The sequence below is a fragment of the Carcharhinus amblyrhynchos genome, chromosome 28, assembly GCF_965287045.1.
Source record: "Carcharhinus amblyrhynchos chromosome 28, sCarAmb.v2.hapA, whole genome shotgun sequence".
Lineage (NCBI taxonomy): Eukaryota > Metazoa > Chordata > Chondrichthyes > Carcharhiniformes > Carcharhinidae > Carcharhinus > Carcharhinus amblyrhynchos.
In genome coordinates this window covers 19,202,484-19,224,828 of record NC_137351.1, presented here as the reverse complement: position 1 = coordinate 19,224,828, position 22,345 = coordinate 19,202,484, and the positions used below count along the sequence as shown (strand labels likewise).

Sequence of the window (22,345 nt, the reverse complement as noted above, 5' to 3'; positions counted from 1 at the left end):
ACCACTGAAAGTGCACTTTCTGTCAATCAGGTTCATATTCCTTTTGTTGAACTCCCTGAAAATATTCCTGGTGCTAAGTTGGATAGTCCCTGAAAACACGTACTGGGTTTGCAATGCTTGTTTAACCTGTGCTCATTCAGTGGAATTCAGGCAACATGCCAGCATTGTGTTGCAGGCTCATTATAATGAGTTCTGTATGTATCTAGTGCTCCCTGTGCTGTTCACTGGTTGTATCATCAGGGGTGTCCAATTTGATTACTTCTGAGCACAAATCTTCATTATTTGTATCTAACCTGCACCTCTGAAAGGAAAGGTGCATTCTGGCTACTGGAAGTGCTGAGATCATCAAGAATAGTGTACTGGGCATCATTTGACAACAGCTGACCATAGGAAAGGACATTTCCATGATTTCTGAACACAGCACAGGAGGTCTTAGTGGAAAAGATGGAATTGAGCTTTGATATTCTGTAGCCCTGGGGATGGTTGGATTTGGGGAACGGGGGTGATGAGTAGTCTGAGGCCCTCCAGACACATACCCCAAAGGCAGTGCCAGGACCTCACACACGTGGTTAAGATCATTTGTTGCATCTTCAAACTGCATCACTAACCTCAACTCAATTTACCACACCCCATCACTCACCAAACAACAATCTCTATCACTCAGCACTCATACCTAACATACATATGCTTCACACTCTCATGTACTTAATACTTGTTCAAGTTTCAAATCAACATCTCACACTGCCAGCTATTCAACCATGACAGCCAGCTCACCCACAAGGATTGTACAACACTCAATATCACATTTCCTTCTCTCTTACAGGAGAGAGCTGTGCACAACTGGAGGCAGCAGCAACTAACGAGACGTAGGGAGTATGTTCTAATCTCTGTGGTGGGGATGGTGCTGGCCATTATGAGTAGGGCCTTTGCTAAGGCTATGACCACCAGTGGGGCTGCAGCTATTGAAGTTAAGATTCCTAATCTGTGTTCTCTCATACCAATGCTTTCTTATTCCACAATATCTTCTGAATGATACTGTAAGCATGGACTTCTAATTTTCTTCCACAACCCTATCCCTGTCCCGTTTCTGTCAGTTACTAGCTTATAATTTAGTGTGTAGGATTGAGGTGGAAAGGCAGTCTATAAATGGGAGATATTGGGCACAAATGTAGAGGAATCAGGATGGGGAAAAGGAAAGTGCAGATATAGGTCATAGGAGGATAAGTAGTAAACTAGTTCTGCTGCAGAGGACTCAGTTGATTTCTTTTACAGGCCAGTGTAGGAATACAGCCAGAAAACTTGTACTCAATGTCGGGGAACATTGTCCCACACCAACTTGACACAGAACTTTATGCAGAGCTTGGAATCCATCCTTTCAAAAATATGCAAAAATGTGTGGGTTCGGTTGATTGGCCATGCTAAATTGCTCCTTACTGTTAGGAGGAGTTGGTCGGGAAAATGTGGTTAATGGGGATAGGACCAGGGTGGGATTGTTGTCAGTGCAGGTTGGATAGGCCAAATGGCCTTCTTCTGTACTGTAGGTATTTTATGATTATATGATTCTTTCCCTAATGGAATGGGTGCACTCATGCAACCAGCTGTGATCCAACATGTGAGATCAATATCTCAGCTTTTATTGCAGTACAAGCCTAGTTCCTGAGAGCTGCAGTGGAAAGTCAAGCTGCCACCATTATGGCTCTGAATACCAGTGTGCAAAGGGGCTGCCAAGGCATCATAATATTCTGGAAAGAAACCAAAAATGCAGTGTAGGTCTGCAGGTCTCAGCAAGGATTAAAAAAAGCTAAAAAAAAAACTGAAGAACTATTATCTTTGTAGTACTTAAAATAATTGACTTATTTTACACCCATTTGAACTACAGTAGTAATTGAAATTTTGTGTATACTATTCATATGTTTGAGCTGAAATGATTATAATGATTGAGGAGTATTTGGATGCAAGGGTTGATGGATGGATGGTGAAGAAATTGTATAGTGGCTCCCACATGCAATTTTACTGACCTTTAATACACCAACAAATTTATATAAAGTAAAAGTTTATTTATTAATCACAAGTAGACTTTACACTGCAATGAAGTTACTGTGAAAATTCCCTAATAGCCACAATCTGGCACCTGTTCAGGTACATTGAGGGAGATTTTAGCATGGCCAATGCACCTAACCAGCACATCTTTCGGACTGTGGGAGGAAACTGTAGCACCAGGAGGAAACCCACACAGACACAGGCAGAACATGCAAACTCCACACAGACAGTGACTCAAGTCAGGAATCGAACCCAGGTCTCTGGCATGGTGAGGCAGCAGTGCTAACCACTATCTCATATTTCTAACGTGATAAAACCAAGGCACCACAAAAGGAGATATTAGTGTAGATGGCCAAAAAGCTTGGTTAAAGATCTAAGTTTTAATTAATGTCTTAATGGAAGAAAGGAAGGTGGAGATGTTTGGCAGTGGAAGTTGGGGGATTGGGGGTGGAATGGTGTTTTGGAACTTGGGGTCTATAGGCAACTGACAGTGCAGCCGTTAAAATCAAGGTTTCACAAGAGCCAAGAATTGAAAGGAACGCAGACTGCTATGTTTTTGTTCAACTCTAAATCACCACTTTGGCACAATTTCCTCAAACATCTAGGTCCTAATGGATATCTGGCAGGCATATTTGCAAATATAACATTTTCAAAGAATTACAGGGCTTTGCCAACCATTCTTGTCATTGGATCATTGTATGGTCCTATGGCAAGAAATCTGGTCAAAGAGATAGGTCAAATGAGCATCTTAAAGGAGAAGTGATAGAGAGAAGGAGGCCGTTTAAGTTGGCAATTCCAGATCTTCAGATCAAAATAACTGAAGGCAAAATGGCCAATGGAGGAGCGATGAAAATCAGGGGGTAGCTCGGGACCAGAATTAGGGGAGTGCAGATATCTCAAAGGGTTGTGAGGCTGGTGGAAGTTTCCAGGAGAAAGAAAGGACACAGCTACTTACCTATTTAATCTTTACTTGGACAGGTGAGTCAATTGAGAACCAATTCTCATTTATAATAATGACCTGGCCAAGACGCTAACATTGCAGCAACAGAAATTACACAAGACAATTTATAACAACACGAGAAACAAAGTACAAGATAGCAGTGAAAGAGAATTGATAGCTTAGCAAGTACAAGTATCAGTCAACAGAGTTGAACCCTTCAGCGAAAGGGTGTCCATGGTAATAAAGTTTCAGCTTTAGTTGTACCCCATTCCAGTCACTGGCAGCCACAAATCGAAATGAGTTAGGACCAAAGATGGTGCTTACTTTCGGAGTGACCAATTTAATCACCTGATCTCAGATTATAAGAAGAGTCGGTGTAATGTGACAAACAATTAAGTGATTTGAAAACAAAGATTAAAATTTTAAAATGGAGGCATTGAAGGCAATATAGGTCAGCAGGCATTGTTGCTTTAGCAAACAGACTTATCCAACTCACTGAGGTCATGTTGCATCATTACGTGTTCTTTTGTGCTTACTGGTATAGTTTATTCAGTTGCATAGTTATACCATTGTGCTATTAATGTTGTTTAATGGCTGAGGAGTGCGTTTTGAGTTCATGCAATGTGGAGTGACTGGTGTGTAGTAGTCAGACTGTTTCCCACCTCTGGCTTTCAGATCTAGTAGTGTAACTTGTGAAAGGAGAGCCAGCTGAGTAAGCCTCTCCCATCAGTGTATAGATTGCACAAACAACAAGCCCTTTGTTGTGCCTTCCCCTTGCAACATATGTAAACTGGGGCCTTATGCAACTAGGCTAAAGTACAGGAGATTTGGAGGAAGCCTGACACCCAGATGGGTGGCACACTGGCCCACTGGCATGTGGTTATGCTCTGGCACCCACGAACAACACTTCCAGCCATGGGTATATGGCCCCACTGCCTTGGGGGTGTCCCGGGAGAGAAGAAGGCTAAGGAAGTAAACCCTGACAGAAAATCCAGAGTGGAATCCTGTATGTGGTAATCTGTCATCTATCAAAAAGCTTTCCAGCAACTCCTGCAGCAGAGCTGGTACCAAATAGTACTGGTTTCAATCCTTTTCTTTCAATAAGCTAGCAATGCTAATATTAGACCAGGCCTACACTCTGGAAGGGACAATTCCCTGGTTTGTGATTTATGTTGGCACAACAAAGGAAGGAACAGACACCAGGATATAAGCTCTTGCTCCATTGGCAAAAAGCATGAGCGCCAAGGCACCAAGGTGGGATAGATCATCGCATCCCGTTGGATAGTTCCCACCTGCCTCTAGTTGGACTGTTCCCAGTCAGTTAGGTACTATCCTGCCGCAGGTTGCTTGATTCAATGGGTGTTTGGAGGTTAAAGAGTCAGTTCTCAACAGGCAGGTTGCCAATCTATGTACCAGGCGAGACAAACTCAACAAAGAAGATACCGGTCTTCTGCATCACAAGCTGGGGTGCAAGGTCCATGCGTCCTGGCCTTACTGACTACTTTCTGAAGGTTGACTTTCTCAAGGAGTTCAACACGTGGGTGAATACCAACTGTACAGATTGGCCAATGTGCATAAGGCACCAGGGAATTGGCAAGATTAACAAAAATGGACAAAGATTGCTGGAGCTATGTTGTTACCATGGATTCTGTGTGATGAATAATTACTTCTGAACTTAGCTGTGACGAAAGGTGTCCCGGAGACATTCTTGTGCATGCTGCTGGCACCAGCTAGATCTCATCATCCTTAGAAGCATCACCCTTAACAGCAGCCTCATCATTCGTAACAATCATAGTATTGATTGTGACACTGACCTCTCCCTGCCACGTTGCAAGGTCAGGCTTCAGCTAAGGATACAATACCACTCCAAGAGGAAAGGTCACGCTCGGATCAACACTTGCTGTACCACTGATCCGGAAAGGACCCAGGAGTTTCTCAACATCTTCAGTCAGGTTGTTTTGGACAACATCCAAGGCCAGAGTGTGGTGTCAAAGTGGGGTCATCTGCACACCATCTATAACTCTGCGCTCACCTGGGTAAGGGAAAAGAGATCAGAGGAATGCTGACTGTTTTGAGGCTTATTTGACTGAAGTGGAACCAGTTGTTGCAGTTAGGAGCAGAGCCCACAGAAACTACAAGCAAGCATCCAGCAAACAAAATCTAAAAGCCCTCAGAGCTTCCACAATCAAATCTCAGCTGACTGCTTGGCACTGAAATAAATGTTGGCTGAAATTGGGTTCAAGAGGAATGTATGAAGGAATCAAAAAAGTAACAGGCTCAGCAGCAACCAAATCAATTCCCTTGCACGGAAAGGCAGGGATGAGCATTATTGTATTTCTTTGTCTACTTTATGCAAACTCACCAGCCTTACACCAAGACCGGTAAACCATACATGGGTTTGGTTTATTTGAAGATACAATATGAGATCAGGGCGACACAGTAGCACAGTGGTTAGCACTGCTGCTTCACAGCTCCAGGGACCTGGGTTTGATTCCCAGCTTGGGTCACTGTCTGTGTGGAGTTTGCACATTCTCCTTTTGTCTGCATGGGTTTCCTCCAGGTTCTCCGGTTTCTTCCCACAGTCCAAAGATGTACAGGGTAGGTTGATTGGCTATGCTAAAATTGCCCCTTAGTGTCCTGAGATGCATAGGTTAGAGGGATTAGTGGGTAAATATGTGGGGATATGGGGATAGGCCTGGGTGGGATTGTGGTCGGTGCAGACTCGATGGGCCAAATTGCCTCATTCTTCACTGTAGGATTTCTATAACATGGCTCAGATCTACTTTATGGATTCAGCAACCTTTACTCATAAGGACAGCACAGCTACGATTTACTACACATGCTACTTGCTGCTAGTCACATGCTGCTCTACATCCTGGTTACTTGCTCATTTGCATAACCTTAAAATGATGTCACAACATCACCTTTTATTTCCAAGATAGTATAACATCTATTAAGAATAAAAATACACGCATGTTGGGATAATTGTGAAAACTATTTACACAAAAAGTGGATGGATCTCTGTTTAAGAGTTCAAGAGTCAGTATAATATATGCGTGACTTGCTATTCCTCCTGGATCTTGTGATAGTATGATCTTCCCAAGATCTAGACCTGTCATTCAGGTGTTTTTGACCTGTGGATGCAGTGGCATCCTGTGTATTATTAAACTGTTGGCTGTTTTCATTGTGTTCTTCCACAAGTTCCCTTTCTGAGTTCATTCTCGGATGTGTTTTAGATGCAGTTGGAGTGCTGAGTGTTATACAATTGTACAGTTCCCTTAGCTGGCTTCTATTTCTTCTTCACACCACTCCATTTGGTGTTGTGACCTTATAGGAACTTGGCTTATTATGCAATTCGATAGCTCTGAGGGTGACCAGGTTCCTTGAGTATATGACCTGAATTTTCTGACTTTTGTGCAGGCTTGACAATTCCGTGCCTGCATGCGCCCTGTTCATTCTTCCTCATTTTTTTCTCGTGTATCACTGAGAACTGGGATAGGTGATGGCTTAGCAAGGTTGTCCTAACTTGTCTTCCGAACATGATTCCTACTTATGACAGTAAGCCCATTTCTAAAGGTGTTGACCTTAAGTGTAATGTAGCAATGCACCCCCTCATCCTCTCCCCCGACTTCTGGGCAGCTGCCACATGCCTCAGGCAATCCCTTAACAGTCTGTACCTCTATTCTGCCATTCACAAATTCTGATCATCTAAGGACAACTTTGAGCACCTTTCTTAGCCTTTTTCATCAGAATTTACATTCCCTTTGTCCTATTACAACCCCCTGTCATTTTCTTTGCTGTTAGCTCTGACAAAGGGTCATCCAGACTCGAAACATTGGCTCTATTCTCTCTTCACAGATGCTGTCAGACCCTGCTGAGATTTTCCAGCATTTTCTGTTCTGAATGCAGAGATCTTGTTTTATTTGCCTACACTTCATGATTAATGTCCTAACTGTAAAACCTATTCGCTCAGCAAGACCTGGATCTGGGAAAGTGTGATGAGGTTATCACATAGTTTATGCCCCATTTAGCACATGTCCTTAAAAGGTCTGCCAGTATTCTATCATCCATTGTCTGATCTCTTCATGTGTACCTATCAGACTGAATAGTGCACTGATCGTGTCCACAGCAGATACACTTGAAGTATTCTTCAGCTGTCTGATGATTGGAAACCTGGTTAAATAATTAGTGTCTAGGAGAAAGTCATTAACATGTGTATGAATCTATTGTGATTTTAGTCCAAGGGGAAAATGGAATTTCATAAGGACATGTGCTTATGAGATTCCATCTCATCAGAGTCTGTCTGCTGCTTTCATATCGATACCATCTGCTTGTAGATCTTTCACAGTCTTTTTCAGGTTTTGAAAGCTGCTCAGTGTGTCATTTTTCTAGCTGGATGGTAGCAAATGTTACATCCCCATATTTTTAATCAGAAATTGTTGTAGTCTGGGTGGTGCATTTGAAAGCATCACATCTGAAGTTTGCTTTACCTCCAAACCTGTCTGGGTATATCTACTGTACATCATGGATTGACTCCCCTAAGGGGAGGCGATGGCCTAATGGCAAATGGTGGAATTTGAATTCAATGAAAAATATCTGGAATTGAAAATCTGCTGATGACCATAAAACTGTTGTCGATTGTCAGAAAAACCCATCTGGTTCACTAACATCCTTCAGGGAAGGAAATCTGCCGTCCTTACCTGGTCTGGCTCCAGAGCCACAGCAATGTGGTTGACTCTCAACTGCCCTCTAAGGGCAACTTGGGATGGGCAATAAATTCTGGCCAGCCAGCAATGGCCTTGTCCGACAAATAAATTTAAAAAATGCAATTTTTCTTGGCTTTTTCTGCTGTGCAGGGCATATTGCTGATCTCAGTGTATGGTCACAATGTTGAGGTTCTATATACATCAGTGACCCTGGTTTTGCTGGTCCACCCATGTCCATCAAGTAGAGTACTTGTGATTTCCATGCTAACTTGCTGTAGCTGCATTTCAATGTCAATGTACCAATGCAATGAATGGATGACCAATTTTAAGCAATTAGTTTGTCTGTCAGAAGTTGTATCACTGACTTCCAAAGATCCAGATATATATTTTTCAGGATTCTAACTGGTTCATGATTAAAGGTTTTGGTGAAAAGTGGCTCTGCAATATTTTGACTATCCACTATTTCATCATAGGTTTTAGTGCCTGACTTTTCTGAGTGTACCAGAGTTATCAGGAGGTTAAATGCTTTCCTCCCCATTATGCTCAGGAAAATTTGAACTACTATATCCGCCACTATCTTGTTTGCTTGGATAAAAGAGTCAAACCTCTTTGTATATGAGCTCCATTGCTCTGTATTGTCATCTCACTATCCTGCAAAACAATGGAGGGATTCTGTCCCATTCCCAGGCTTTCAGTGTGTATGCAGCCTCTGATCTGTCTGTGGCCCATTCTGTGGTCTTCAAATCCACATCACGGCCATAATGTTGCCTGCCTTACACAAACTTGCCAATTTCACACCAAGACTGGTAAACTCTGCATAGGTTCAGTTTATTTGAATAGACAATACAGGTTCAGCAGACTTTACGGATTCAGCAACCATTACTCACAAGGACAACACAGCTACAGTTCCTACACAGACATTAAACATTACTGGCTTCCAGTCACATGGTGCTCTACATCCTGATTACTCGCTCATTTGTATATCCCTTCAAAGTAATATCACAACAATCGTCGCTGAACCTAGTGAGCAGATGGACATGTGGATGGACCACCATCTCAAGCTCTGCACAACAGAGAATGTTGTCAGTGAAGAAACTCTCAGATTTTCCTGTCATGGAGGGGCTGAATAGCAAGCCCACCATAGTCAAGCACAACAAGGAAATTGGCCACCTTGCCAGTGGTGAACCTCAGGAAATGATGGCACTCCACCTGAAATCATCAAAAGTGCAAAACCAGCACTGGTGCAGCGTCTCCATGAACCGTGTCTCTGTCAGAAGGCAATATTTATGTTCAAGACATATGTGGTGCAAAAATAATCACCTGGTACAAACTGAGAGAGGGATGCAGTGATTGTAACAATTACCATGCATCTCCTTGTCAAGTATTGTGGGGAGGGTCTTTGCTCATGTTGCTCTGGTCAGATTGTAGACCTTAGCATCACACATCTACCTGGAGTCTCAGTGCAGCTTCAGAGCTGGCAGGTCAACAACTGAAATTACTTTCTCACATGCGCTCCAGGAGAAATTCTGCGAACTGTGCAGACCACCCTATATTACTTGAACTGACATCACCAAGACCTTCAACCTTATCACCACAGGCAGCCTCTGTAAAGTGCTATAGAAAATAGGCTGCTGCCTAGATTCCGCTATGTTATTTCTCCCATCCACAAGAACATGCAGAGTTAGTCAGTTACAATGAAGCATTATTGGAGGCTTTGAAGATCAGCAAGGCAAAGCAGGGCTGTGTCTGGGCACCAACTATCTTTGGCATATATTTCTTCAATCTGCTATTGTACACTTTTGGTCACTCCAATGATGGTGTCTACCTGCAGGCCAGAGCCCACCAACAAGCTGTTCAACTTGGCAAGGCTGCATGCCAAAACCAAAGTGCGTATTGCCCTAGTTTGTGAGTTGCTTTTTGTTGATAACACCACGCTGGCATCTCATACTGAATTTCACTTGCAACAACTTGTAGATCAGTTCTCTTGGGCTTGTAAGAAATTTGAACTGACGATCAGAGTAAGGGAGACCAAATTTATGGGTCAGAACATACAGACTCCACCTTCTATCAACATGGATAACCTCATGCGGGAGGTCATTGACAGTTTCACATAATTTGCATCAACAATTACCAACAACCTGTCTCTGGATACCAAAATTAACATGAGGATTGTCAAAGTTGCAGCTATCATATCAAAGTTGAGAAGTCGAGTGTGGACCAACAACAAACTAACCAACAATACAAAGCTCTGTGTACTAGGCTTAAGTTCTTAGCACCCTTTCTTAGAGTAATAATACACGTATAACTTATGCAAGTCAAGAAAAGTGGCTGTTGCCTTAGATGAATATTGGGTATCTCCTTACACGACAGTGGTGAATATGGAACTACACCAGTGTTCAGGGATCTCCATGAATCAGCGGCAGCTCCATTGGCTGGGTCATGTGACCTGAATGGATGATGGCTGCATCCCCAAAGACTATTTATGGTGAGCTTGTTATCAGCATGAGTCCAACAGGTCACCCACTTCTGTGATATTAGTTTGCCTGCAAACTAGACTTCAAGTTGACTGCGATCAGAATTGATACGTGGGAAGTCCTGGCTGCTGACAAGCAGTCATGAATGGTGTGAACAAAGCATAAGACTAAAGAAATGACCAGATGATGGAAAAGAGAGCCTGCCAAAAGTAAAGAAGTCAGTTGACCTTGGGCCAATGCTATTCATTGTGCCAGCTGTGGAAGGGACTGCCACTCGTCAATTGCCCTCTACAGCCATAACGCACAGTGTCCAATACAGAAGTAGGTTTTAATCCAACCAATTTATTTGATAGTAAACGCACAACTTGTGCGTTTACTATCAAATAAATCAGTTGGATTAAAACCTGGTGTTGTCAGACTTTTTACTGTGTTTACGCCAGTCCAACGCCGGCATATCCACATCATCAATACAGAAGTGACATAGACCCTAGGTGCAGTCTATCATTTCTTGAGATGGATGGTGCCAATAATAACACCAAGAGCAATATCTAAGGAATATGTAAATAGCCAGGAAAATTAAATTGCAAAGAACACGGGGTGCAAAATTAATTTTTACCCAGTCTGAAATGGATTCATTTCAAATTTGACGGTCCATTTTACACCCATGCAATGAAAAAGAAAAATGATATGTAAGGGAGTCCATTAGCTCACTACTGCTCATTTTGCATTACTGCTGAACATTTGCTTCACCCCAATTGTTTCTTAAAAGTAGGAGAGCATAGAACTGGTATACAACAAGACATGAAAATATAAAGCAAAAATAGTTTAAAAACTTCTGCCAATAACTCATACTATTTGTGGCTTAAATTATTTCCTGTCATTGGTTAATCAGCTCTTTTATCTGGATCTCTTCCTTTCCTCTCCACAAGATGAATAACTGTTCTGACATTTTTCATCCTGCAGCCTGTATCTCTCACTTTTAAATAAAAAACACAATAATTTGTATTTTCTGCGGTCAGGATTGTTTGGACAGCTCTGATAAAAATCCTTTACTACATGCAACATTATTTTGCTTTTTGAGTGTTCAGGCTGTATGATAATAGGACCAGGTCTAGAACATTCTTGCTTTAGGCTTCCTCTATCAGCATCAAACACTTAAGTTAGTTATAATGTTGGATTTGCTCAGGATAAGATTGTACATTGGCATCGTATAAATTTAACATCAGAATGTATAGGAATAGTTTTATGATTGAATTGACGCTGCCCAAACTCATTTCAAAGACAACTTTAGAGCTGTTGGGAAAAATTCTGAATTTACATGTTCTCAGTTTTCTTGTGTATAAATAAATCCACCTTCATTGCTTCTTAATAGTTAGCTTCTTCCGATCCTTTTATGTCTTTTTACATTTCTGATCAGATGCTCACAAAGTAAATCTTTGGCAACTGAATGCCAAATGACAAAAAAATGGTTTATGAGGCACACTTGATTCTAATGGTTAGCTTTGTGTATTCTATCACATTTCATTAATGACAGAAAAATATTATAGTGACTGATAATGATGTATACATTTAATTAAAAATATCAATGTTACATACATAAAAACAGTTGCAAATTGGAGATCATTTTCCCGTAGTATTACGTATGAAATGCTGAAGGAATTTTGAATAAATTTCCGATGCATCGGTCTTTGTAATAACGTAAAATACTCCTGCCACACTGCAGCATTTTCCATATAAATTATTTGTAGAAATGTCAAATATTTGTAGTATTTACATCCCGCTGCTTTTTTTTCTAGAAGTTTGGTGACCAAGAAAAAGACTGACGTAGTTAGTCTAAAACATGGCAAAATATTAGAAGACTTTTTAATGGACGTCCTTATGAAACACGAAGAATCAATGCATCTCCATTTAAAAAAGAAAGCAAGCTTGGCAGTTGAAAGGAAGAGATGGATGAAAGGTGATTAAAGCCTTTTTATAAACTGATGAAGACAATGCAAAGAAAGATTTAATCAGACTGACTTGAAGTATTCAGTGTCATATTGCTATTTTATTCTTCATATTGTGTTAGCTTTTAAATAGATAACTATGATTCTTAAATTGCAATATCCTAAAATAGAATCAACCACTTACTTAATAAGAAAATAAGAGGCATGCTAACTATAGCAGTACAGACTAGGACTGGTAGAAATGGAGCCTTTGTATCAAAGACGAAGAGATTTTATTCCTTAGAAGGGAGGCCTTGAAACTTTACTGAAGAATATGCCCCAGAAAGACCCCAAGCCTGGAACTAGAAAATGTACATGCTTCCTGTACTCGAGAGTTATAAACTCATATCAATCATTGAAGCACACATCAGTCGCTGCAAGGATAAACATAATCAAATCAGTGAAAGAAAAAGAAATACATCTTTATAACACCTTCCATGATCACAGAACATCCCAAAGCACTTTCTAGTCAGTAACGTTATTTTAAATGTATAGGCAGTTGTAAACGTGGCAGCCAATTTTTGCACAACAAATTCCCACATCATAACCAAATAATTTTTGTGATGGATAAATATTGACCAGGATACCAGGGATATCTCCTCAGTATTGAACAATATATTTGATATAACTATGCAATGTGCAAACATGTAAATTGTATGTAGCCAGGGCAAGAGAAATGTATAAAAAACGGCAGCTTACATTGGATACATCAAGTTTGAGCTCCAGAGTTGCGTAATTATTTATGGTACTAACACAAGTACTGTATTCTTAATAAATCTGCAAATGCTTGACCACAGTGTTTCCAGAAATCTATTGATGATTATGCGGTAACTGCAGGATGTTGATGTGCATCAAGCTGCAGTTCAGGATTTTCCTTCAGTCTTGTTTGCATGGTTGAGAAATGCAATTTACTTAAAAACTGAAATAAGACAAATCCTCATTTCAAGTGTTGTGCATTTAAATAATAGATAGGAAGCCTTGTGTTGTATTAGATCAGTCAGAAGTATTGTATCATTTTTATTAGCAAGATTCTCTTTGTTTCTTTCCTGGATAAAAGCAAAATTGACTTGTTGAATCAACCATAAATTAACTGCAGGTTTCTCAAAAAGTCATATACAGACACCCATAGTTTTTTTCCCCGGTCTTCTTTCTGAAAAGAGCATGGTGAACTACTCCAAGACTTTTACAGAAAGTCGTCTGCATTTATGTACAGTTCTAGACTGATCACATCTGTTGGTCTGCCAAGTTGGCAGAGTAAGATCTGGTATAGGTCTTGAAGCTTTTTGCTCAAAACTTGCTCATGAAATCAGACACATAAGGACTCTGGAAACAGGTGGGGGCTTAACTGAAGACAGGATCAAACATTTCAGTCTTTCTTCTGTAATAATTGATAGTTGGCTGATCTTTTCCAGCTTTGGAGCTTGTGTACTGTATGCCCGTCAACCCTACTTCAAAGATGCCAGATGCTGTAACTTTTTCTTTTGCAGGTTCTGCTTATATTTCTAGGTGGCAGCTCTCACCTAAAAATAAGCAAAACGTACAAAAAGCCAAAAAGGTATCAAACCCATTTTTGTAACTTTGATTTAATGGAAGTGAAGGCTTTAAAACAAGTTCAAAATTGTGGGAGATTAAATTCAATTTTTCACAGTTAAGTCCACAGCACCCCTTTACATGTTGCACACAAAGTTACTTAGCTGGAATATTAATACAAGGCTAAACATTCAATATAAAATTATAAATTTTAATGTTGCTGAAAAGACTAGAAAAATTTTCAGCTTGGGCATATTATTGTTATTAATTCTTGTTGCAAACTATAAATTAAAACTTTTAAATACAAAATATAAATGTAGTGACCTACATCTGAAATGTTTAGATAGCTGCAGGTTAATATTCTGCTGTCTGTATAGAAAGTTTACTTTCAAGCACGTTCCGAAATACATTAAGTATAATAAATTCATTTGTAACTTTACTACATCATATATAAACTACCTGAATTTATAATCATGTACATTTATCTTCTGTCAAATCATTAAAACAGGAATGCCAATTGCATAAATAAAATTAACAGCGGCATACATCATGCTTAGCACTGTTCAACATTAGTATTAAGACTCTGCTTTTGAAAAGGACCCCAAATTTTAAATAAGCCAAAGCATGCAATGAAAATAGTAAAATGCTCAGGGAAAAAAATGAAAACCTCAAATGTGAATATTTAAAAAATGGTAATTATTTGTGCAGGACACAATCAATGAACAAATTAAGATTAATAAGATTTGTTTTTAAAACTGATAACACAGGCAACAATGTTAACTAGGAAACAGAAGAATTAAAGGTTCAACCATGAAATTCAGGGGTAACAACATGTTGGGTAGTGGAAGTTTGTGATAACTAGTTTATTTTTCCAATTCATCAGTTAAAAGACATTAAAAAAAAAGCCATACTCAAATTCCAAAATCAAAGTGCTGTATTTTGACTATTCACACAGGCAGCACCAGTAAGAATAATTGCAGTTAAATAACCTTCAGCCAATTAAAGCTTGAGCAAAGATTGAACTTGTATTATGGCACACAACACCCACACGTTCCGTATTGTAAGAGTTTAAACTGTCAAATGATGTGTTTTCAGTTCTGTGTACTAGGCTAGTTAACGTAGTTCATTGAAACTAGTCAAAAATGTAAACTTGGAGAAGCCAATTGAATTCCTGACTTGTCTGAATTAACGCTATACTTTAAAGCATGTGTAGCAGATCCACTGGAGCCAAAGAGATGGAACATGTGTATGTTTTTCATTTGAATCGTTGAGAATGAAAAAGAAACAAATGGAAGCACTCCAAAATTACAGCATTTCCAATTTGAGCTGCATTTTATTTTGCTGCTTCAAACCTAATGTGACAGTGTGCCACAGTTGAAGGTTCCTGTCTATAACGTTTTACTACACTGCAGGTACAGAGAACTCATGGGCCACATAATTTGGAAGTTGACAAAACATTTTGCAGAATGACGCAACCATGCCAAATCGTACATGAAAGAATGCATCTCCAAAAACTGTGGTACACATTTTAAATTATTGCAGGTTGTTTAACATTTCAGTTAGAGGTTTTCTACTGCTAAAATATTTAGATGTCACCGAAGAGAAGAGTCTGTGTTTTGAAATTTTGACACAAACAGCTCTCTGACTGTCATTTCCCTTATGGTGGAGGGCACATTGTCAATATACCACAAATCTTGTAGCAGTTTGGTTTTCTTCAGATTAAAGCTGTGTCTTGGGACAAATGCAGCAACAAAACACAAACCAGTTGATCAAAAAGCACTTCTGCCATAGCTCTGGTAGTTTTCAGGGCCAACCAACAGCAGTTCAGCCATTCTCAGTTTTTAAGGTTTCACATCACTGCATCTTTTCCTTATTGTATTATTGTAGAAGCCTAAATTGCATCAAGCCAGTTTGCTGACAACTGCTTGGTTGAGTGTATTAAGCTGATTGGTCCATTTATCTAATGCAGTATATCGAGCCCCACCCCTTTTCTGATGATCCAATTCCAGCAATTGGTTGACTTGATCAATCCGACCATGAATAGTACTGGAAACAAAATGAAACATTATTTAGTAGATTGAATGGAACATTGTTAAATTACTGTTAACATTTTAATGATAGCTGTAATGTAGCATGTTAATTTTTTAAGAAATTAGTGTCACAAGTAAATTTACATTAACACTGCAATGAAATTACTGTGGAAGTGCCCTAGTTGCCACATTCCAGGCTCCTGTTCAGGTACACTGAGGGAAAATTTACTATGGCCAACGTACCTAACCAGCACATCTCTCGGACTGTGGGAGGAAACTGGAGCACCTGGAGGAAACCCACACAAACTTGGGGAGAACATACAGATTCCACACCGACAGTGACCCAAGCCAGGAATCGAATCTTAACTGTACCACCCAAATTAAACATGCTTTGATTGACACGTTCTATTCATTTGTGGGATTTGGGCGTTGCTGGCTGGGCCAGTATTTATCGTGCACACCTAACTGTCCTTGAACTGAGTGGCTTGCTAGGCCATTGTAGAGGGCACTTAAGAGTTAACCATACTGCTGTGGTCCTGGAGTCATGTTTAGGCCAGACCAGATAAGGATGGCAGATTTCCATCCCTAAAAGATATTAGTGAACCAGGTGGGTTTTTCCGACAATCGATAATTATTTCATGACCACCTTAGACTTCTAATTCCAGATTTTGTTTTTACTGAATTCAAATTTTACCACCTGCCATGATGGAACTTGATTCAGGGTCCCCAGAGCATTAACCCTGGGGCTCTGGATTACTAGTCCAGTGACAATACCACTACACTTCTGCCTCCTATGAATTTCCAGACAATCAATAGGTGTAAATAAAATGTCACCAGTTTGATAACAGAAATATTACACCATTCTTGCTGTAACTGATAGGCTATAGCAGTCTAGTGCAGCGCCTCAAAAAACAGCAAGAAAAATTTCATTGGCCAATAAATTCCTTGGAGTGGCAATCAGTGTTGGATTGCTACTCCACACAGGTAGTTGCACTAAAATTCTTAAGTGCCTCTCGTCTGATCTTCCTGACTCAGGCAAGGCGAGATTCAAGCAGCATAGCACATCCCCAGCTCCAGAGTCCAAAAGAAGTGGAGTGAAGGAGGAGATGCCTCCTTTTCATGGCACCAGCTGCCATAAAGCAGATGAGTTTAAAAGGTCCCAGTGAAAATAACAGGCTAAGAGAAAGGTAAGTGGATGGGATTTGTATTTCTTCTAACTCTTTCAGCATAACACTAGCAGAACCATCCAAAGTTAACAACTTAAATCGTTTTGTCAGATGGCTCCCAGTGCAATTGTCCAGGGGAAGTTAGTACTTCTGGACAATTGCCATGTAAACCTTTATCTGGGAGCTTCAGACAGGGTACTTGGGAGCCAGGAGATTATCTTGTATGTCTGCTGTGGTTCAGTAGGTGGCACATTTGCCTCTGAACAAAAGATTCTAAGTTCAAGTCCCACTTCACTCTCCAGAGTTTGAGCACCGCACTGTCAGAGGTGCTGTATTTTGGATGAAACATTAAACTCAGGCCCCAGCCTGATAAGGTCGATGTAAAGGTTCTGTGACACTATTGCAAAGAAGAGGAGGGGAGTTCTCTCTGGAGTCCTGGCTGTTATTTATCCCTCAATAAACAAACATCACAGGAAAAAAACAGTACATCTGGTTGCTGTTTGCGGAATGCAAACTGGCTACCACATTACAACAGTAACTACACTTCATGTGATAGTGAGCAGCACTATAGAAATGCAAGTCTCTTTTTTACAAAAATTATACGTACTTGTCCAATATGCACTGCACCAACAAGCTTTCTACATCAGCTACATCTATGTTCAACTCCTGGGGGAAAAATACAAGATTAATAAAGATAAGCGATTACAGAAATTTTTAAAGCTTCCCAATGAAAATTAATTGGATATCATTGAAGGTGCAATGTTTGATTTTCTGATCAATCCAAGTTTGATTTGTGTGTGAACAGTTGGAAAGGACTGCAGAGCTAAATGAAAGCAGCAACACTGTAGGTGATTAAGAAGAGAAAGATGTAAAGAATCAAAGCGGGAAATAATGATAGCATGAATATGAGTAGATACTAACTTAACTCATCTTATGCTATTAATAGCCTCACATACTTCCTTTCAAACATCATGCAAACGTTTCCAACATCCTCTACCAAAAGTGCTCTATGATCAGGGTAAGAGATGGTCCAAATACTTTCTACTGCTTTGTGGTCACCGTCTAAATTGCAAGGGTGACCTTTGTAGCTTCTTTTCCATCATTCAAATGCCCAGTTTATTCAGCATTTAAATTCCATAGCAACAACAAAATTCAGTATCAAATTTCCAATCTCCATACAAATGCTTTATATCTGATTAGCACCAATTTATTTTAAATTGGCTTGAGTAAAAAATTATATTGGTCTAACTACCCATTACTGGAGATAATTAACTCAAAGATTGAATATAGGTGATTAAACACCAAATGCTTGATGTGGCATAATGCCCCTCAAGCTACAAGCCCTTGGTGAGAGACTAGTGACCTGTTCCAGGATTAGTTACAGCAACAGACAAAAAGTCTGACCTATGCACCATCACGAGACAAAAGGTTGAGAAAGAGAGAGAGCGTCAAATAAGAAGATATTCAACCTAAACTTCTGTTCCAAAAGAATATGAATTAAAATCAAAATCAACAATAAAATGTGACCTCACCTTTGAAATAAATGGTATATGTATCCTAGTGTAAGGCTTTATTAATTTTATCAGGACTTGAGTTCTGATATTCCTCAGTAGCTCTATGAAAAACAGAATTCATTATCACAAAATGACCCAACTGTCAGAAGGAAGGACACACACAAAATAATTGCACTGGTTTGGACAGTACATTTTCATTAACAGAAAATAGGCTATTGGACATAAGCTTCATGTATAGCTTTATAATTTAATCTAGCAAATAAAATAGCTGCATTTTATCATATTCCTTTGTGCTGATAATACATATTTAGACTATGTTTTCCACACTGATGAAAAGGAAGCAAGTGTATAATTTGGGTTTTACAAAGCAGCTGGACAAATAGTGGGTAGGTACGGTTCGAAGTGGGCAAGTGCAGTGCAAAAAGGAACCAAAAAGGTGTGCATATTAAATTCAATAGTCATATCATGCACCGATCAGAAGAGTAACAAATTCCCCTTTCTAGCTGTGAAATATTGCACAATGAAATGAACCGTAAGTATTGGAATTTTTTCAAATTGAACAGAAAATGCTGGAAACACTGAACATCTGTGGGACCACACACTTTAGAGGAAATAGGAACATTGGTTAACAATTCAGTCCGACAACATATCATTAGTTCTATATTTTCAGCATTTTCTATTTTTAGTCCTCCGCTAATGCTTATCTCTATTACTGACATGACTGAGTAAAAACTAGGACAAAACATTGAAATATCTCATCCTATGTGGCTCAGTTCCATAAACCACTGCATTAACCAATTCCGTTAATAGGAGGGTTAGAAACACTAGCATTTAAAAGCACAGAATAATGAAACACAAATTGCTCAAGATGTGTAAACTTCAGTTTATTTCCCAGGTGTCTAGATACGCAAGAACTGTGATAAAGCGCTATTCATTTGGATATGAAGTGGGGACTGGCCCAGGTGCTATAAAGCTACCTTTAATTTTCCAGCATAGTAATCAATGGTTTCTTCACAAAACTTTCATAGGAAACATTTCCTTCCAAAAAGCTCAAATGCAATCAAACAATGATGGAAAACACCTTTGCAGATGTGCATCTGTAACAACCTCTGAACAAGAGATCCAACCAAACCTGCATGAAACTTCAGGAAATGCACAGAACTCCATCATGTCTTAAGTGGCTAATGATTAGTTTACTCATGCATCATCAGACCTATGAAATCATATTAGCCAATATTGGGCTTTGCTTTTCTCAGCCAAAACCTCTCATTATGTATTTTATAAAAGTAAAAATAATCCCAGGCTTAATTACCACAATACCAAGCATCTCCTTAGATCTTTCCATGTTGTGCACCCCAAAATTAACTGGATGGAGCACTTTGTCTGCAATATTGAGAATACCTGTTCTACTGCTCCTGCCATATCCCCCCCTCCCCCCACTTGCTGACAAATGCAAAAAACCTGCAGGTTTCATCCAACCTAACTCTGAACTACTATTGTTCTCTGGAATACCTCCCAAAGGCAGTAGTCTGTCATGTGTCAATCTCCCAGTGTGATGTCAAGATTCACATCGTAGAATATTTATCAAATAGTTTTTTCTGAACTTATCCAGTTTAGTAGATATCTTCCAGTTTGTGAAGGATAGCAGAATGAAGCATTTATTTACTGTATTTATACAGTATCTATGCATTATTGAGGGAGGAATTCCTAATCTTTGCTGTTCTATTTGATTTGCACTAGAATTGAACAGTTACGTTACTAAAATCTGTGTGTACACAAAATACATCTAATAATTTGCTGGGAAGAATGTCAATGAAATATTGGGAGAAAGCTTTTCATAAGTGTACTACACTATAGCATACTAAAGGGAGTTCCCGTTTTCAGAAATTCCCTCAGTACATTTAAATTCTTTGCACTAATATGCCACAGCAGTTATTACACCATAAAAGGCAATGTTCAAAGATAGACAATTCCAGAGCATAGATTTTTGAGATACATGCATAGAAACATTTTGCTTCAAAAGTTAAATATATTTTTGAGCCATACCTTCTATGTGTTCCCTTATGAAGGGATCATCCATGATGTTACTGTGATTGGTTTTCAGAATCTTCTCAAATTCAGTGATGTCATTATTTTGATAGGCACTGAAAAACAGCACATCTTAACTTGAATTCTCCTTCTTCAGAATTCTATTTCTTCACTAGGAGCAGATCCTACCAGTCAGCAGTACAAGTACAGTACACCCATTTATAACATTTGTGGTTTGCCTAAGCAATTATGTAAACAAGACCATTTCCCCCAAATGAAATGCATGAAGAGTAATTCACGTTTCACATGTTGTAATGGTTTCAGAACCTATCAGCAAAACTAAATTAATTCTGAGTGCAGAAAATACAAATTAACCAGTAGTTGATGATATCTTGAGTTACTCTGCTCAATTTTACTGATAACAAAGAAGTTGTAACTATTAAACTTTAAACTCAGTGACTGAACCCAATATTCACTCACGCAAGTTATTTAGCTCATTGATCAAAGAACTGATGAGAAGTTGCATTAACACAATTTTAAGGATTCAGAATAAAAGACATTAAACACTGGTTAGAATGGACTTGAATTAAGACAGTCAAATTAGGTCACAGGGCTCAGAATACAACTGATTTACATTGCAAATCAACCCAATCCATCTAAAACCACCAATTCCTCCAAACAACTGTAATTAGACTATCTATTCCTACGTTCATTAACTACTTGGATAAATTCATCGAACAGAAGAAAAGTGTTCTCAAATTTATTTTTCGGTAAATATTTCAATTATGACTTTTATGTCAGTTTAAAAGACCACGGGTGGGATATTCCGGCCTCACTCTGCCCCCCAAGCTGGAAAATCCCGCCACGGTCAATGGACCTTTCCATGGTCTGCCCCTCGCCTGCTGCGATTCCCATGGCAGGTGGGATGGTAAAATTCTCCTCCAAATCTGTTTTTAACCTCATGTAAAAGTCAGCCATGGTTCACTAAAGTGAAACAGGTGTAACTATACCATCCACAATGACAGATTTCTCAAATTATAATTTTAAGTAAAACTATTTTAACATCTACATGCTTTCCTAAATATTCAGGATTTTTTTGGCTAGAATTATAGTTTTCAGATTGAAACCTTGCTCTCCGAGTGAAAATTAAATTTGAATTCCTATTTGAGGCCAACTGTACTATATCACATTTTTTAAAAATTAGAACACAAACTGCAGGCATGTAATTATGCATTTTGATATCCTGTTATCAATAAATAGTCATTGCTATATAACTTCTGCAAATGTGTAGAAAAGATCCAATGGATTAGAATTGTATAATTTTGAACTTAAGACACTGCACAGAGCCAACGCTTCTGAAGAATGTCAAATGCTGTCTGAAGAGCCTGCAGAATGTAATAACTGAATTCCAATGCTACTCAAAACGATTGCACAACAGAGCAGTTCAGTACACTACGATCAAAAATTCACATATTATTGCATTGATCCAATTCAGATCAATAGATTGGGACTAAGGAGACACAGGCCCAAAAGTCAATTTAAGAACATCAGGACATTTGAACTTTCAGATATGGCAGTGGAGCTAAAAGTTCCACAATCAATTAAGAAACAAATGATTACTTTGATTGGGAGAAGAAAAGAAGATCTTTCTAAAAAGCATGAGCTACAATCAGTCAAACTGCCTTCCTTAGAAGCATGGGGGAGGTGGTGGTGGCGGCGTAGTGGTATTGTTAATGGACTAGTAATCCAGAGAACCAGATGGCAGATGGTGAAATTTGAATTCAATAAAAATCTGGAATTAAAAAATATCTACTGATGATCATGAAACCATTTTCAATTGTCGTAAAAAAAACCCCATCTGATTCACTAATAGCCTTTTGGAAAGAAAATCTGCCATCCGTACCTGGTCTGGTCTACATGTGACTCCGGATC

At 39.2% G+C, this 22,345-nt stretch overlaps 1 protein-coding gene across 2 annotated transcripts in view; it reads right to left on the bottom strand.

The window, feature by feature from the left end:
- Nucleotides 1–14,350: 14,350 nt before the first annotated feature.
- The window catches only part of cops2 (COP9 signalosome subunit 2), a 35,134-nt gene continuing 27,139 nt past the window's right edge, over nucleotides 14,351–22,345 (bottom strand). For both annotated transcript variants that reach the window (XM_080214092.1, XM_080214093.1), the window contains 4 exons: nucleotides 20,432–20,529; nucleotides 18,404–18,486; nucleotides 17,479–17,537; nucleotides 14,351–15,721 (listed from right to left, as the gene is read on the bottom strand). In XM_080214092.1, the coding sequence (XP_080070218.1) occupies nucleotides 15,577–15,721; nucleotides 17,479–17,537; nucleotides 18,404–18,486; nucleotides 20,432–20,529 (385 nt within the window). In that variant the 3' untranslated portion in view covers nucleotides 14,351–15,576. The remainder of the gene's footprint in view (nucleotides 15,722–17,478; nucleotides 17,538–18,403; nucleotides 18,487–20,431; nucleotides 20,530–22,345) is intronic.